Genomic DNA, 18906 nt, shown 5'->3' with positions numbered 1-18906 from the left:
GACTTACGTTTCCTACGTGACAGGCCCAGGGGGCGGAGCTACATTCAACATCAACAAAAGGAAGGAGCAGAGAAAACACAGACGAAAGACTCGGATACACAAACACAATATGTCCTTTTAACATTTCTGGTAATGTACTTTTATTTTTCATTAATAATCTCTGCTAACATGTTTGTTTACATTTGTAATGTGCATTTAGATGAATTGTCTGTTAATATGTTCAGCTTGTTTTTCCTTAATTCTGAAAATGGGTTTGATTTTTTTATGGCTGTGGATTAACGTTAGATTTCGATTGAGTATACTGTAACGTTATTTACATGCACGATCAATGCTGTTATCGACCACAATCGTGTGTGTTATTAATTAAAGGACGATTATAGATTCATTTTACTGTACTGACCGAATTCCGTCTTATGTTTTCCATGTATTTGATGTTTACTTCCTAAGCCAGTATTGGTCTAATTTGAAGTCAATCTCTGTATACATTTCAATATATAAAGATAAATCATAACCTGTAACATTTTACTGATATATTACAATGTAATGAACAGATTAATCGTATGTTATATGAGGTTAAAAACACAAACTACAGCAGTGTAAAGATTTAAACCCCTCCCCCTCTGGTTGAGGTATTTTCCAGCTGAAGGATCAACTGAGCTCCGCTGGATGACATTCACTTTCGATCCCGTTTTGACCTTGTTTTTTCAGTAAAAGCGTTTTAAGTTAAAAAGTGTACATATATTTGTTCATCTCAGTCGGAATTTGACGGATTTATTTGTTTGGATCCGCTGTAAGAAGGCGTTAACCAGAGAAACCCGACACCGAGGCTCAGCTGAGCGGAGGGGGCAGGGCAAAACCTTGACCCACTGCCCAGGGTGAGCTGAATTTACTCACTTTGTTTTTTTATGCCTTTTTAAGGTGTTTTGAAGAGTTGAAACACAAACAAACAGTAAAAATGGAGGCCTTCAAACTGATGAAGGAGCTAAAGAGCAATTTGGATCTGGAGGTTCAATATCTACCGAAAGAAACGGGTCTCCGTTTGATCGAATCCACCCAAGAGGTAAACAAGTCTCACTAACTTCTGTAGAGAAAAATACACGTATAAACTTTATTAAAACATAACAATGTACATAAATTCATGTCAATTTGTAAAACTGCTTTCAAACAATGTAAAAAAAACTTAATATTAGCTCTCAAATGTACAATTGACAAAACATTCAACTGAAAAAAATGTTATTTCTCTTCATTAACACAGAACAGTAACGGAGTTTCAGCAAAATGTCGAGATGCTCGAGTTGAGGATCTCTGGAGCTTGACCAGTTTCTTCGGTTACAGCACTCAGACCTTTGTACTAGCCGTCAACCTGCTGGACAGGTTTCTAGCTATGATGAAGGTAATCAGTTAATGATAAATTAAACCATCTGAGTTTGAATTGCATTAAAGGATAGTTAACCCAAAAATAAAAACGTACTCACTATTTTCTCTCTCTCAAGTGTATTCCAGCTTTCTTCAAAATATCTTTATTTGTGTATAACAAATGAAAAATTCAAATAGGTTTTAAACAAGTGAAGCTTGAGTAAATGATGACAGGCTTCATTTTTGGGTGAACTATTCCTTTAAGACTCGCATACATAAACAAAAAAAAGCTCAATTGCAATATTGTGCATGCTAGGCAAGTAGGTAGCAATGTTACCTTGTAAAGAAACACTACGCACCTGAGCACATACAGTCCTGTAGTCCACCAGTGTTGTTTTGATCGTCAATTAATTGCACATGCATGATGTCACAATTTTTGTAACTTATGAAAGTGCATAAACAGCCAAAATGCATGCAATTTTCAGTTTTTAGTTGAAAACTGTGTGGTGTAAACGTAGCACAATGAATAAAATGACATTTTCTGCTGTATAAACTAATCATTTTGTGATTTAAATACAGGTTCAGCCCAAATATCTGGCCTGCATCAGCATTGGCTGCCTCCACATCGCCGTGCGAGTGACTGAAGGCGAGTGCAATGTTTCGTCCAGCCATGAGCTCATCCGCATCAGCCAGTGCAAGTTCACCGTCTCAGACCTCAGCCGAATGGAGAAGATCATTTCAGAAAAACTCAACTTCCAGTTCAAAGCCGTCACAGCCTTAACCTTCCTGCATTTGTACCATGCCATTGCACTTTCACACACGTCCAACAGGTAAGAACGACTGGAAATATAAAACATACTGTATATACCAGATAAACGAACAGTTCAGCATAGGAAACTTGTGAAGCTTGATAAACAGAATCTGCCAAGTGCACTTTGAGCGTTTCACAGTATATGGGTCACAGTTAAGGCCGGCGTCATGAACTAGGAGATTATCTTCTGACTAGACACGACAGCTTGTTAAAATGACACAGTTCAGCTGACAATCTCTCTCAAACTAAATACAATCTGAAATCTTTTCACCCCTGCAGAAAAGACATCCTGAATCTTGACAAACTGGAAGCCCAGCTGAAAGCCTGCCTATGCAGAATTGTTTTCTCCAAAGCAAAAGTAAGTAGAGCTTCTTTAAAACAAATAGACTGGATACGTCAAGTTATATGGCAAGTTTGAATTGTGATTGATTTTCTTATTTATTTTTAGCCATCGGTGCTCGCTTTGTCGCTGTTGATGCTTGAGATCGAGGCCTTACAGTCTGTTGACCTGCTAGAAATCGCACACCGCATACAGACACACTTGAAGGTAAAAACTTATAAGTAGGGCATTCTTTTAACTCCCTCTCTCACAATTGCACCTTCCCAAAAACTGAAAAATAAGTTTTGGCTCCAAGTAGAACAGAACTATTTTAATCAAACCACTTTCAAAAGAATCAAGTGATCAAAAAAAATAAAAATTATATATATCTTTGGTTTGAACAGCACTTACATCAATGGCGTAAGAAGAATCTAAAGCACTTGAAGTGTCCAGACGCCAGCAGACTATTGGTTTACACTCGTCAGTCCCATCCAAAATGATGCTGGCGCTGTGCCCTGTACTTATGTAAGTTGGTGTCTAATGCAGCGGTGTCTGTTTGCAGATCTCAAACGCTGACCTGGGACGCTGGCGAGGCCTGGTAGGGCAGTGTATTAGAGAGTACTCCTCTCCAGAATGTGCCAAACCGGACCACAAGAAACTGGTGTGGATCGTCTCTCGAAGAACAGCACAGAATCTGCACAGCAGCTACTGCAGCATACCTGAGCTTCCCACCATTCCTGAGGGCGTGTGGGACGAGAGCGAGAGGTAAACAGATCACCTGTGGTGGAAAGATGCAGGCGTTAGTGTTGAGCACTCATACTGAACAGTCTATAGAAGCGGAAAGGGTAGGAATAATCTGGGTTAACCGCATACAGATGGCTTTAGTCAAGCTTGATGACCACAGAAAATCATTTAGACATGTTATTCAGTTTGTGAAAGCTAAAAGCGTGCATGTTTGCACTGGATGTTCATGAGGCAAGTGTCCAAGTCAAAATGATTTTCTGTGGCAGGCAAACTTGCAGCTTTGCTAGTGTCACTAAAACTAAGAAAACAACAATTTTAGGAAAATGAAAATATACTTCAGATGAAAAACAAAGCCACTACATTGCTGACAAACTACTGAAATTAAAAAATGTGTAGTGACTACATTCACTAGAGCTAAATAGAAATATTAAAGTCTTCTTAAAGGGTTAGTTCAGCTAAAAATGAAAATTACCATTATTATTATCATCGTTTAATCTGTCTTCACTTGTTCAAAACCTATTTAACTTCCTTTCTTCTGTCGAACACAAAATATATTTAGAAAGATGCTTGTAGCTGAGATCCACCGACTACCGTAGTATTTTTTTTCTTTTTACGGAAGTCAATAGGTGCCAGAAAATTAGCATTAATTTTCAGAGATAGTAGTTCAATTTTGAACCATCCCTTTAATAAAAACACATAGCATGGCTAAAAATGTAAGTTTAAATTAAAACTGAAAGTTAATATACAAGTATTTTTACAATATAATACAATGAAGGCATAGAAATAACATTGGAATCAATAATAGTTTTGTAAACTCAAAGAAAATCAGACATTAAAAAATGAAAGTGTCAAAACTTAATAGTCTAGACATCAGGCAATAAGAGCAAACTAACAAACTTGGGAATAATTGCTATAAAATATGTCAATCTTTCCTTTAAAACATCTGGTTTCAGTTCCATCACATGACATAATTTAACCCTTTGCGTTTTACTGACACACACCATTTACGTCACAGCCTCGTCAGCACAGGCTGAAGTTCGTCCTGTATGCCCCACCCTATATCCCACTATCAGGTGTTCAACTGTGTTACTTGATGACCGCGAGTAGTTAGTCATGACACCAGCAACCAACCCAACCATATTTACTCACAAGGAGCAGTAAGTCATTCCTGAGGCTCAGCGACACAGCTGATTACAGGCTGAAAATCCAGACAGGACACACTGCTTTAAGAAGGCTAATAAGTTAGATATGCGCACACGCCAAAGTAGGCGCAGCTGAGGAATGTAAGTAAAGCATAATGTGTGTGTGTTTACCAACACGTCACAGGCTGTGCATCACCTGTGAGTAAGAAAAGGGTGTGAGAGGTGAGGCCGACTAGACAAAGTACAAGACTTTTTGTTTTTGAGAATTTAGATATTTCAATATATACAATAGTCAATATTTGAAGTGGATCAACATCATTTATAAAAGTTGTCCTAAAACTACTGAACACCAGTCTTCAGACAACTTTGAAGACAAAAGTGGATCAGAAAAGTTTAAGTACTGCCATTTTTTCCCCAAGCTATTTGACTTTGAATGTAATGGAAATATAATATAGATTTATTATAAAATATGTCAAATATAATTATTATATCAGAAATAAATAATAGATTATTACTTTAACATCCTGTTGAGCTTCAGAAAAATACAATTAAAGTATATATCAAAATATAACATCTTTAGATTTAAATATTATAAATACAAATTTAAATATAATTTTAAAAGTAAAGCATTTTTTCAAACAGAAATATTAGATGAAACGCATATTTCAGGTAGTAGCAAAGTCATTTGGCATTTTAGTTATTAAAATTACTAATAAAATAATCTAGTATAAATAGAATATATAATACTAAAATAACACAAAAAGTGTCACATTTATATATTAAAATATTACACTTAAATGAAAAAAACATAAGTTTACAAAAGCTTGAACTAAAATTAATAATAAACTAGAAAATCAATTAAATTAAGTCAATTAAATGCTTTAAATATAATTAAAGAAACATTAATCTTGCCTCCAAGCAAACAATGCTAACAGTAGGCATTCCTAAAACAAATAACTCTGAAACCGCTTTATGCAGAAATCCTGATTTCGTGATAAATGATCATGACTACAAACAGTGTTGGGGAAAGTAACTTTTGAAAGTAAAGCATTACAGTATAGAGTTACTCTCCTAAAAAGTAACTAGTTGTGTTACTTATTTACTAAGTAATGCGTTACATTATCTTTGAGTTTCCTTGATCTCCTTCAGAACTTGCAGGGATTTTTTCTTTTGTTTTTTTTAAATAGAGGAGCTCTGCAATTAACAACACACTGTATAACCTACACCTTTATTTACCTTAAAAAAGAATAATAATAATGTAGGATAATATTATCTTCTGAGAACTTCCTGAGCCGTATATACAGATTAATGAAAGTTTCAAGCAATGTGTTTGCTTCTTTTGTACTTTGTCTAATTAGTGAAGTTCAAACCGTTTTCAAGCATAATTCTTTTCTTCCATGTGTTCAAAATAATGAATGCACTCTCTCATCTCAATTTTAATTCATCAGTTTATTCCTTACAAGCTAATTAATTCAACTAAAACGTAACTCACATTACATTTTTAGAAAAGTAACTCCAATATCATAACTTATTATTTTGAATGCATTACTTGTTACTTAGAAAAGTAATATTATTACGTAACTTGCATTACTTGACCCTAACACTGACTACAATGTCATTTGAATAAAACCCAATAAGTTAAAATAACTCAAACCATTTGAGGAAACCAATTGCAACAAACCATTTAAGTTCAAAAACTAATCCTAATGAGTACTGTGAACTTAATCCATTTGAGTAAATGAAGCAATCTGAGCACAGTAAAACCCGATAAATGAAGAGAACTTAAACCAACTGAGTACTGTAAAACCCAATAAATGAAGAGAACTCAAACCAACTAAGTACTGTAAAACCCAATAAATAAAGAGAACTTAAACCAACTGAGTACTGTAAAACCCAATAAATAAAGAGAACTTAAACCAACTGAGTACTGTAAAACCCAATAAATAAAGAGAACTTAAACCAACTGAGTACTGTAAAACCCAATAAATAAAGAGAACTTAAACCAACTGAGTACTGTAAAACCCAAAAATGAAGAGAACTTAAACCAACTGAGTATTGTAAACCCAATAAATGAAGAGAACGCAAACCCACTAAGTACTGTAAAACCCAATAAATGAAGAGAACGCAAACCAACTGAGTACTGTAAAACCCAATAAATGAAGAGAACTCAAAGCAACTGAGTACTGTAAAACCCAATAAATGAAGAGAACTCAAAGCAACTGAGTACTGTAAAACCCAATAAATAAAGAGAACTCAAACCAACTGAGTATTGTAAAACCCAATAAATGAAGAGAACTCAAACCAACTAAGTACTGTAAAACCCAATAAATAAAGAGAACTTAAACCAACTGAGTACTGTAAAACCCAATAAATAAAGAGAACTCAAACCAACAGAGTATTGTAAAACCCAATAAATAAAGAGAACTCAAACCAACTGAGTACTGTAAAACCCAATAAATGAAGAGAACTCAAACCAACTGAGTACTGTAAAACCCAATAAATAAAGAGAACTCAAACCAACTGAGTACTGTAAAACCCAATAAATGAAGAGAACTCAAAGCAACTGAGTACTGTAAAACCCAATAAATGAAGAGAACTCAAACCAACTGAGTACTGTAAAACCCAATAAGCTAAGGCAACTCAAACCATTTGAGGAAGTCAGTTGCTACAAACAATTTGAGTTAAAAAAAACAAATTATAAGAGTACTGTGAACTTCAAGTTGAAGTAATGAGGTATTTAATTAACTCCTTACCTTCAACACTGAGTTCAAAACTCTTTTCAAATGAGTAGAATTAACTTTCAGTAAATTGAGTTAACTACACTCATTTCATTTGATAAAGTTGACTTGGGTTTTACAGTGTACACCTCAACATGTTATGTGAAGCTCTGAGCAATTTGACTTGGTTAAACGTGCTATACGAGTGTTGAAGTTGACTGGGCTTTTCCTGTTTCCACAGTGAGGATTCAAGTGAAGACTTGAGCTCTGGTGAAGAGAGTCTGAGCAGCTCATTGGGCAGTGACGCCGAGGGTCCCTACTTCCCCTCCAACTTCCTATCCCGTGCCCGCAGACTGTAACAACGCTCCAAACCAAAACAGAGAGGAGCACAAACACCAGTGGAGAAGTGGCTGCCAATGATCTGAATGGCCTCCTTGTCATCTTTCGCGATGATGTCACAGACCTCCCCTAGCTGGAAACCTAACGCTGTACAGCGAGGTGCCATTGTGCCTGAAACCAACTAGTCCAAAATATCACAATTGTATCTTTAAAACTCTTCTTTGGCTTCCCAGTAAGCCGGTCCTTATACTGTAAACATCTCTTTTTGATTACTCGTGTTAAGCTAAAGTGAAATAATTCAGCACTGCACAACACAGGCAGCTAAAAAGTTGATCAAAATCAACACAAAAAAAAGAAATGTAGCCGTAGAGTATATAATAGATGGTGCATGTTTGGATTTGTCAACATTCCAGGCGGCTCAATACGACATATCCAAGGTACACTAGACTGTTATAGAACAACTTAGGACTTGTACTTTGGTGCTTTGCACAGTTTTGTAAAATGATTGTAAGCGTGTGACAGTGGGAAAGCTGAACTGCCGCCTCTCTGAGCTCATAGTCAGAGATTTACTGTGGTGTGCATGGTGTTCAAAAAAAGGCGGCTTGTTTATTTCTCGTGTGTATGTTTGAGTGTGATGTTGTTAACCTACTTGCCAATTTAGTATGTTTCACTTTAGCCGATGAAGACAATTACTGTATGTTGAAAATGTGGAAACCACACAAAAAAGCCTAAAAACCTTACAAAATGTAAAAAATGTTGATATAAAAAAATGTACATTTGTATAATGTAAAAAAAACGCATATACGTTCTGTATAGCATCTTGTAGATATTAACTTATTTATTGTTATTTTTGTCATGGTAATATAAAAAACATTTACAATTAAAAAAAAGCTATTTTGAAATTCACTCAACGTCTCTCGTTTTGCTTGGTCTGAATATGAAACTACCGATGGATGAACTATCCCTTTAAGTGTCTCTCTGAACTCTGTACTGTATGCTGAAAATGGAAAGCACACACAGTAGATGCAGTAAATCACCTTAATGCCACTGGATTTTACATCACAGAAGACAATACAGGAGCTTTATCATACCAAGGTTTAGGGGTGTGAGAATGAAAATCTATTCATCAACGCATCACGATTCTCTCTCAAATGATTCTGAATCGATTCTTTAATCAAATTATATTGTGACACTCAAACGTGAATCATTCATTCATTTTCCTTTAGCTTAGTCCCTTCTTTATGAGGGGTTGCCACAGCGGAATGAATCGCCAACTATTCCGGCATATGTTTTATGCAGCAGATGCATTTTCATCCACAACCCAGAACTGGGAAACAACTATACACTCGCATTTACACACACACACTCATACACTATGGCCAATTTAGTTTATTCAATTCCCCTATAGCGCATGTCTTTGGACTGTGGAGGAAACCAGAGCACCTGGAGGAACCCAACACGAGGAGAACATGCAAACTGCACACAGAAAAATGCCAACTGAACCAGCCGGGACTCAAACCAGCAACCTGTGAGGCAACAGTGCTAACCACAGAGCCACCATGCCGCCAATTACAAACCAGAAACAGAAAAATAATAATCGTTGATATGTGCACATGCTGCTGGATTTGATTCATCTGGACAAAGTGATTGACTTTAGGATACTTTTGAAAAGAATAAAAGACAATAATTTTAAAGAACTTGGGCAGGGTGGGATTAAATGTGACATGGACACTGATTACAACAGAATCATACGTCACTATTACAGCAAGTTAAGTTGAAGCTCGAATAAAAGCAAACTACTGTACAGTGTTGCAAACGAATGAAGTAGGATTGTCAAAAGCATGCCGTTTGGCAACGGAATTTTAACAACATCCATTTCCAGATATCATTTCAGCACGTTAATAAACAGATAATCAAAAAGAATAAAAAAAATAACAATTAAACCCTGTGAACATATTAAAAACAGGAATGGAGAATCCTCAGCTGCCAGTCAGCGCCCGCTCTTTTTTTGCTGGTCATTGGGCCTTTGCTGTGTGCTGTGTAAATGCAGACAATCAGATACGAGTCACTTTTAAAAGATAATGTAAGCAGGTCAGCAAAAAAACTAATACAGTCACAAAATCAGAATTGATCATCAAGATCTGCAGTGTAAATGCAGCTTAAAAGAGTGTTTTCTTTGAGCAGGTAAAATAAAGCTACAGTTCATATATCTGACTTGTATTAAAGGACAATATTGTATAGCAATTAATATATGAATATATTTATAAATCATACATGTTAATACAAGAATTCTTGTGTTGCTAAGTGAAATATAAAATTATTTATAGAAAGCATCGTCAATGCACAGTGATATCGAATTAAACTGAATTGATGGCATGATAATCGTAGCCGAACTGTGAGACCAGTGTAGGTTCACACCCCTATCGATTGGTAGCAAACTTAATACTTTTGACAACCCTAGAATGAAGAATTATGAACTAGAGATGCAATGATTAACCGGTTTTACTATTAACCGCACTTTAATTCTTCACAGTTAATTAATCGTAAACGCTTCTCAACATCGTGTTTCTGCATGGAACAAAACTGCAGCAACTAAACAGTTATGCTAACTGTGCGCTAGTTTGTACACTGAGACTATTAACTATGCACACTGGACTAACTATGACTGAGAGGCTAACTCAGGCATGCTTATGCAAGTTCGTTATTTCCAATGGAGGGACACGCATGCGACGCAACGCGCTCACGCTTTTCAGATGCACCTCGTTGAATGACAGAGGGCTTTTGTGACTGTGGGAACTGCTAACAGCTGAAGTCTGAGGAATAAGCAGTACATGAAAAGAACACAGGTTTGCAAACCCACTTAAAGTTACAAATAATGGTGCCGATAAGAGCGATCATGATGTGGTGAATGTTGATCCGCCAGCCGAGATCAACCGAGTGATTTCGGAGAGCTCTGAAAGGCTCGGAGTGGATCTGTTTAATGGCTTGAATCTCGATGTGTTGCATTCACCGTCCGTTCAGCGCAAATGTCTGCTTAAATGTAAAATCTAACACTGTACACATCTTTGCCAAAGAAGCTCGCCTTTACTAAGTTTAAACTGAAACTGCGGCTCATGACAAGGAACGGTATAGCGCCACTGGTGCTATATGGTATATAGTGGGTTGGCCGACTGGCTTCTTTCCACAAACACAAAGAAATGAAAATCAGCGCATACCCAGACTGAGCATTTAAAATGACACAAACCCAAACCAAAACTTTTAAAGAAGTGCAGAAGTGAGACTTTTCTTCCTTTTGTCCTTTCTTTCTGTTTATTAAATTGACATGTATATAAAATAATAGCGCAAAATAAATATTTCTTACTGCAATGCTTCATTTTGGTTTGATGCAAACCATAGATTTTCTGTCATAAAGTAACAGTAGGACTTATAGCAGATAACTCACATTTAAGCACATTCAAGGCAGAATGGTCACGAGAAATGTAGTTCATTGTTAGTATTATTGTCATCTTTGTCATCATTAATATTGAATAACTAGATATTAAAGTTTGAGGACAAACTTTATGGTGGCTTGAAAAGCCGAGTCTGAATTAGCATGTTACTAGCATGAATTAGCAAGTAACTAGCATGATTCTAACATAAATTAGCATGTAACTAGCATGATTCTAGCATGAATTAGCATGTTACTAGCATGTTTCTAGCATGAATTAGCATGATTCTAGCATGAATTAGCATGTTACTAGCATGTTTCTAGCATGAGTTAGCATGTTACTAGCATGTTTCTAGCATGAATTAGCATGTTACTAGCATGATTCTAGCATGAATTAGCATGTTACTAGCATGAATTAGCATGTTACTAGCATGTTTCTAGCATGAATTAGCATGTTACTAGCATGATTCTAGCATGAATTAGCATGTTACTAGCATGATTCTAGCATGAATTAGCATGTTACTAGCATGAATTAGCATGTTATTAGCATGATTCTAGCATGAATTAGCATGTTACTAGCATGATTCTAGCATGGAGAAGCATGTAACTAGCATGATTCTAGCATGAATTAGCATGTTACTAGCATGTTTCTAGCATGAATTAGCATGTTATTAGCATGATTCTAACATGAATTAGCATGTTACTAGCATGATTCTAGCATGAATTAGCATGTTACTAGCATGTTTCTAGCATGAATTAGCATGTTACTAGCATGATTCTAGCATGAATTAGCATGTTACTAGCATGTTTCTAGCATTAATTAGCATGTTACTAGCATGTCTCTAGCATGAATTAGCATGTTATTAGCATGATTCTAGCATGAATTAGCATGTTTCTAGCATGAATTAGCATGTTATTAGCATGATTCTAGCATGAATTAGCATGTTACTAGCATGATTCTAGCATGAATTAGCATGTTACTAGCATGTTTCTAGCATGAATAAGCATGTTACTACCATGACTCTAGCATGAATTAGCATGTTACTAGCATGATTCTAGCATGAATTAGCATGTTATTAGCATGATTCTAGCATTAATTAGCGTGTTACTAGCATGATTCTAGCATGAATTAGCATGTTATTAGCATGATTCTAGCATGAATTAGCATGTTACTAACATGATTCTAGCATGAATTAGCACGTTACTAGCATGATTCTAGCATGAATTAGCATGTTATTAGCATGATTCTAGCATAAATTAGCAAGTTATTAGCATGATTCTAGCATGAATTAGCAAGTTATTAGCATGATTCTAGCATGAATTAGCATGTTACTAGCATAAATTAGCGTGTTACTAGCATGATTCTAGCATGAATTAGCAAGTTATTAGCATGATTCTAGCATGAATTAGCATGTTACTAGCATGAATTAGCATGTTACTAGCATGATTCTAGCATGGATTAGCATGTTACTAGCATGATTCTAGCATGAATTAGCATGTTACTAGCATGATTCTAGCATGAATTAGCATGTTACTAGCATGTTTCTAGCATGAATTAGCATGTTACTAGCATGATTCTAGCATGTTACTAGCATGTTTCTATCATGAATTAGCATGTTACTAGCATGTTTCTAGCATGAATTAGCATGTTGTTAGCATGATTCTAGCATGAATTAGCATGTTTCTAGCATGAATTAGCATGTAACTAGCATGATTCTACCATTAACTAGCATGTTACTAGCATGATTCTAGCATGAATCAGCTTGTTTCTAGCATGAATTAGCATGTTGTTAGCATGATTCTAGCATGAATTAGCATGTTACTAGCATGACTAGCATGTCACTATCGTGTTGCTAGCACCTTTCTAGCAAGATTAGCATGTCAGTAGGATGTTAAAACTGTTAGCGTGTGTTAGAATAGCTAGTCACAGTCTCTGGGACAGTTGCTAGGGTACTGAAATTGGTTGCTAGGGAGTGGCTAGTAAGTTTAAAGGTAATCAGTGATTGGCTGCTGGCTAGACTGAGTTGAATGAGGCCAGACTCTAGTCTGTAGGACAGTCTGATGCAGAGTTATGAGCTCACAAAGGTTGATCCAATGTTAAGTAAATGGGAGTCTTTTACAATGGAAGTCTATGGGACAGTTGCTAGGGTGCTGTAAGTGGTTGCTAGGGAGTGGCTAGTAAGTTAAAAAGTCATCAGTTATTGGCTGCTGGCTAGACTGAGTTAAATGAGTCCAGTTAGAAGTCTGTAGGACAGTCTGATGCAGAGTTATGAGCTCACAAAGTTTGACCCAATGTTAAGTCAATGGGACTTTTGGGATTTTTCTGGGTCGTTTTTCGGAAAACCCAAGGTCGGATCAGTTAGAAAAGATATAGCAACCCGAGTCAGACCAGTTTGAAGGTTTGACGAAAGTTTGAAGTATGTAGCTTGAAAGGCCTAGGAGGAGATACACTTAGAAATTAGTCTCAGAAGAAGAAGAAGAAGAAGAAGAAGAAGTTTAAGATAGATAACAGTATGCTGGCTTTTCAAGCCACCATAATTAATATTCATTCAGTTTGGAATTATTGCACAAATATCAAAAAGTCATCACAGCATTAGTTATAGTCGTTTCTGGATATTGTTGGTCCTAATTGATGTCGTTTTCAAATACAATAAATCCGTTAATATACAAGTTGCAGTGGTGCTCATTCATTTTTGGTGGGTGCTCCTAAAGTTGGGAGCACCTGTGCTACCAAGAAAAAAAAGTTCATTTCAAGCTCTGCATTAGACAGACTCAGTTTTTTTATTTATTTTTATTTATTCATTGTTCTGTCATTTATTTACAGTGTAAAATTATGTTTAAATCTCTTAATCTTAATTCTCTTTGCTATTTGGGCTTATTGGAACCTAATTAGAATAAAACCCAAGTTTCATCTTTTGAAATGATGTACTTTTAGAGAAAAATTATGTCCATATATGTGGACTCGTGGTCCAAATTAACATAAAACACAATAACGTCACCTATGTGTACTAGAATGAAAAACTCTTTATTTCTGCCTTGAACACAGCAATTTTTTTCCTGACTGTTTTTAATGAATTAATAACACACACAAACACACACACGTATGTTTTGACTATCAGTAAAACCACTTTTTTTTGCTCATTTTGGACAGTTCACATAGCGTTTGGGACATTTCATATGCTGCAGGATGACACTGTATGTCTGTAACATAATATAAAACATAAGAGCTAAAATGTGCTGTCCATGTATGTGGCCACTAAGCCCTAGGAGGTTAAAGCTAGTCGGACCCCCTAGTTCTTCATGATTTTTTTGTGATTTTGTGTGATAAAAATGACTGATTTTGTGGAGGTAATTCCCAGAAATTTGTGGACAATGTTAAAAAATGATATGCATTTACCATATTAGGTAGCCGACTATGTTAGGTGTGCAATCTAAAACGATGACAATGACACAAATCATAACAATAAAGCTTTATTTTGGTCTCTTGTTAAGACAAGATCTGAAACGGTAGAGATTAAGCCAAAGGAAGATTGTATTACTCTTATTTTTATCCACGATCTTACTTTTTCTCAGATTTCCCTCCCCAGAGCATCTGACATCATGTCACACACAGGACATGCGTTAGGGCTTTGTCTACCGTAATACCGGAAGTGTTTTTCTCTCGTTAACTGCAGGGAAAGAGTTATACCAGTCATAATACCAGCCATATATGTAAAGTACAAATAATGTCCTTCAATTCGGTCATGTCCAGCGGCCTTCTCCCTTGAACCAATCTCATCTCCAGCTGTCATCTCCATTTGCTCCAACTTTCTTTTGCAGTCTGAAGTGCGTCAAAGGCACAAAACGCCCAAAGATGTCTATCTCATCTTTGCATTGACTTTACATGTAAATTATTTGTGCTTCATCTGCGTCTGCTTACTGCACAAGCTGAACATTCCCCCGCTCCCCATCCCATGTAGCGTAATGATTGTGAGACGTCATTTTTCAAGAGACACTCAAACATCACGTGCGCTGTGTATGCAACATCTAAAAGTCATGTAAAACAATTAATTGCAACCTGAAATAAATATTATTTGATTATATGGTTTGAAATTTGATGTTTTATGAGATTGTTTTCATTTTTTCTGATTATTTTGCCTTTCAAAATTTAGCAGGATCGCGACTTTTTGATGATTTTGCATTGGATTCAGCAATCGAGGAATTGTGAAAAACTAGGGGGTCTGGCTAATTGTCTGTGTCTCTAAACTTAAAGCAACCCCAGCAATAATTTTAAATGTCATTTTATGTAAAGATTTTTGCTTTGAAGTCATTTATTTGTTTAAAAGTATATAAACAAACTAAAAAATGCTCTTTTTGAAACGGTTTTCCCAATGATTTCAATGTTATGTTTGTAAGAGGCTAAATTATTATATGCATTTGTTTACATGACAAAACATGTATTTTTGACTCAAGAAGGTCCATACTGGCTCCAAAGGCAGATACTGATAAGATCAGGGCCTGGTGTGTGGACTTTGGGGGTTTTACGATGTGGTCACATGTTGATTGGTCAGTTTGAATGTCTCAGCATTTGGGCTTTAGTCACATGGTCAAGAAAGATACAAAATAGGTGGTAAAACGCTGCTCTGTCTCTTTTCTTTTCCTGGCCTGTCTTACCTGGTCTGCTTTCCTCCTCTGGTCCTCTCCACCTCTGAATATTCTCTTACTCTACTGCAGTCAGGCTAACTTCTGGGCCTGTTCTCTTTGTCTCTCTCTCCCCCCCCCCTGTGTCTCTCCTTCTACCTCTGGTAACTTTAATTTTACATTTAAGCTGGGTACAATTTATATCATATGTTTATCATTTCATATTTGATCATTTTATACAGTTATTTTGTAACTAATTCAGTTGTAACCATACAGAATTATTGTCATTAAATCATCTCATTTTCAAGTATTTGTGAGTTACTTTTGATTTAACATCAACACTTAACTGTTCCATATTGCAATACAATACAATCACATAATATCAACGCTCTCCCACATTTATAGCTATTAATACTGCCCATTCGGCAGAACTACAGTTCGAACCGCTGTGGTTTTAATTAACCCAATCCTACATGTTCATGCTGAATAATATAATATTTTTAAATAAACCATTTTAAAGAAGGAAATGCTGTTATACATAGATTCGGATCATAAACAAAAGCATAGAAACTCCAATTCTAGTTCAAATGTCAAATTGGAAGGATGTGTTTGCATAGCAGAGGAAGTAGGAAAAAATGTAGATCAAGAATTGTTTTGAAATCAAATGTCGACTCCCAGAATCGGATCAGATCGTGAAGTCCCTAAAGATTCCCACCCACCATGAGTACACTACAACGTCATGATGCTATCAGCTGATTTAAACACGCACAAACAACCAGTCTGAGATTGATGCAATTCTTCCGCGTGTGACGCGAGTGTGACAGTTTCACAAAAAGAAGAACTTGTACTCATGGGAAACCAATAAACAGTGCTTGGTTAAAAACAGCCTCTAGTCAGTTTCATGCGCTAGAAGCAAGATTTCTGTTCCCTCGAAGGAACAGCTGAGCAGCATGCCAAAGAAATACCACAGGATCCATTACACAATGCTCTACATAGTATGATGAAACTCTAAAGGAGAACCTTGGAAAACACAACAGGCATTTTAAGATTTAAGTAAACACAACAAACACAAAACAAAGAACATTGATGCCATAATGCCCCAGACTTCCTTCTACAGCCATTACAGGGTTTCTGCAGGTTTCACAAAGGCAAATTTAAGACTTTTACGAATTTTTTATGGTCGTGATGAAAGAAATTTCAGACTTTTAAAGAACCTTTTTTTACTTTATCATAATTAGCCACATATTTAAAAAAAAAAAAAAAAAGTAAAAACAAGTAAACCTTTGTACAGTTGTGCATGCACAATTTTCAACTCTATCTTAAAAATAAATCTTTAAAAACTATTTAAAAAAAAAAAAAAAAAAAAAAAAGTCCGCACAAAGTTCTGTCCAGGTTAGTGCCCTTACCATATATGGTCTAAAAATACACAGAGAACTTTTAAACAAATATTATTGTAAGGATATTAACTAAATTTTATTGTTAAATAGAGTCTTGTAGAGTTTTTTTTAAGGATTGTTAATTATTGGATGCGAATTGCCCCGATTGGGTAGCTTTACATGGACATAGGAAAATTAAGATCTGTTTACAATTATTTTAAATGTAAAGTGAATTTAAGACTTTTAAAAGCCTACATTTTAGTTCTTGAAATTTAAAACATTTTAAGATCCTTCATTATATGCTATCAAAAGACCACCAGTATCCCCTAATTGGTGCAAATGAATAATCATGTGAACCAATTGTGAGACAAATTTGAGACCATCATGAAGACAACTTTATTAAAATATGAAGACTTATATAAGATTTATATAAAGACTTCTATAGGAAATATTTTTTTTATAATATATCATAATTAGTTATTTCTTAGGCACACATTAAAAGAAATTGTCAAAACAAGCATACTCCAGTTGTATGTATACACATTTTTCAACATAACTTAATCGCTAAACATACCTCTAAAAACTATAATGAACTAGATGTATGCACAACAGTCTGTCCAGGTTAGTGCCCTCACCATATACCAACTAAAAATACAGAGAGAACTTTTAAACAATTATCATTGTAATAGTGATCCTCACATCAACCGATTTACCATTAACCAAAAAGCTGCATTTTTAACCGATGATATTAGTTAAACGATATTTGTTACATATTTGTTAACTCACCGGTGGGTAACACGTGCAACTACAGACATATTTTGTCAAATAATCTTAATGAAGAATATGCTGGTCACATTTTCACATAGCTGAGTTGATGCCAAACCAGCGCTGATGGCCTCTCTCCTGGATCTGCATCATTTGATTTTTGCATAATGATAACTTCACACCAAACTGAGGCTTTTGTTTTATAGCTATGTAAACTATAAAACATGTATGCAAATTAATGCAATAATATATGTAAAAAACAAAACCATTATAGTGTATGCTATAGTAGCCTATATTTCTATATTTTTAAAAAGTCAACATATGCGCCTCGTTGTTTGTCTCCTATCAAACGCAGCGACCGTGCGCACACGAAAAAAAAAAAGCACAGAAGCTCTAAGGTAAAAACATGACAATCTTTAAAATAATAACTTCTTTTTAAAATATTGACAGAGGTATGTGATATAGGAATAACAGCGGAGCATTAATTAAATGCATACTTTCTGTGGAGCGATCGATTTGAGGTAGCCTGCTAGTTTATTTGATGGAAAACTTTAATTGAAAAAAAAACTAGGGATGCACGATATATCGGTGGCCATATCAATATCAGCCGATAAATGCTCATTTTAATCTTATTACTTCGATATCAAAATAAAGCCGATATCTTTAAGCCGATAGATTATGCAATTGTTCAGAACTGCCTGCCTCATGATTGCCTGGGTCAACTTCAGACTTATATTTAATGTGTCAGACACAAAATAGACACGTCAATTAATTTATTAAATAAATTCAAATTAATCTGACCAATTAATGGTTAATATTCTGTTAACCACCGGTAGTTGTCGGCTGGGAAAATTAACCGAATTGAGCATCCCTATATTAAAAGGACGATAATTAAACCATAGTTTAAATAGATTTTTATCGCAATTTCTATTGAGATGTGTTGTTGATTGGACGCATATTGGCCTGATTGGGTAGCTTTACGTGGACAAAGGGTAATTAAGATCCGTTTACAATTATTTCAGACCTACAAGATGAATTTTCTGTGATCTTAAGGCCTATATTTTAGCTTTTGAAATTTAAGACATTTTAAGACTACGGACACTAGGATTGCACGATAGTGGAAAAATCTAACATTGCAATATTTATTTTAATCTGCGATATATTGCGAGATGAATACAACTTCACTAAATGAGTTGAATAATATAACCTTAGATTGATTGGGGTGATGCTGTATAGGAGTGCATAAAATATAATAAACAATCTACAAGCGTCGATATGTTCAATAAAGAA

General features: G+C 35.5%; 2 protein-coding genes across 3 annotated transcripts in view; one reads left to right on the top strand and one right to left on the bottom strand.

Moving 5' to 3' along the window:
- The first annotated feature begins 44 nt into the window (after positions 1-44).
- ccng2 (cyclin G2) lies at positions 45-8334 on the top strand. The gene is made up of 8 exons (XM_056445694.1): positions 45-129; positions 919-1060; positions 1256-1393; positions 1936-2186; positions 2447-2525; positions 2616-2714; positions 3049-3251; positions 7331-8334. The coding sequence occupies exons 2-8, from the start codon at positions 956-958 to the stop codon at positions 7446-7448; spliced, it is 993 nt and encodes a 330-aa protein (XP_056301669.1). The 5' UTR covers positions 45-129; positions 919-955; the 3' UTR covers positions 7449-8334.
- taf1c (TATA-box binding protein associated factor, RNA polymerase I subunit C) overlaps positions 2593-18906 on the bottom strand; it is a 50119-nt gene continuing 33805 nt past the window's right edge. Inside the window, exon 16 of one of the 2 annotated variants that reach the window (XM_056445693.1) lies at positions 2593-3264. The gene's annotated coding sequence lies outside the window, so the exon portion shown is untranslated. Of the gene's footprint in view, positions 3270-18906 lie in introns of both variants that reach the window. The other variant, XM_056445692.1, reaches the window with a different exon arrangement.

This window comes from Danio aesculapii, chromosome 21 (genome assembly GCF_903798145.1).
Source record: "Danio aesculapii chromosome 21, fDanAes4.1, whole genome shotgun sequence".
Lineage (NCBI taxonomy): Eukaryota > Metazoa > Chordata > Actinopteri > Cypriniformes > Danionidae > Danio > Danio aesculapii.
Note: the sequence above shows the minus strand (reverse complement) of the source record. Positions and strands in the feature narration are given on the sequence as shown.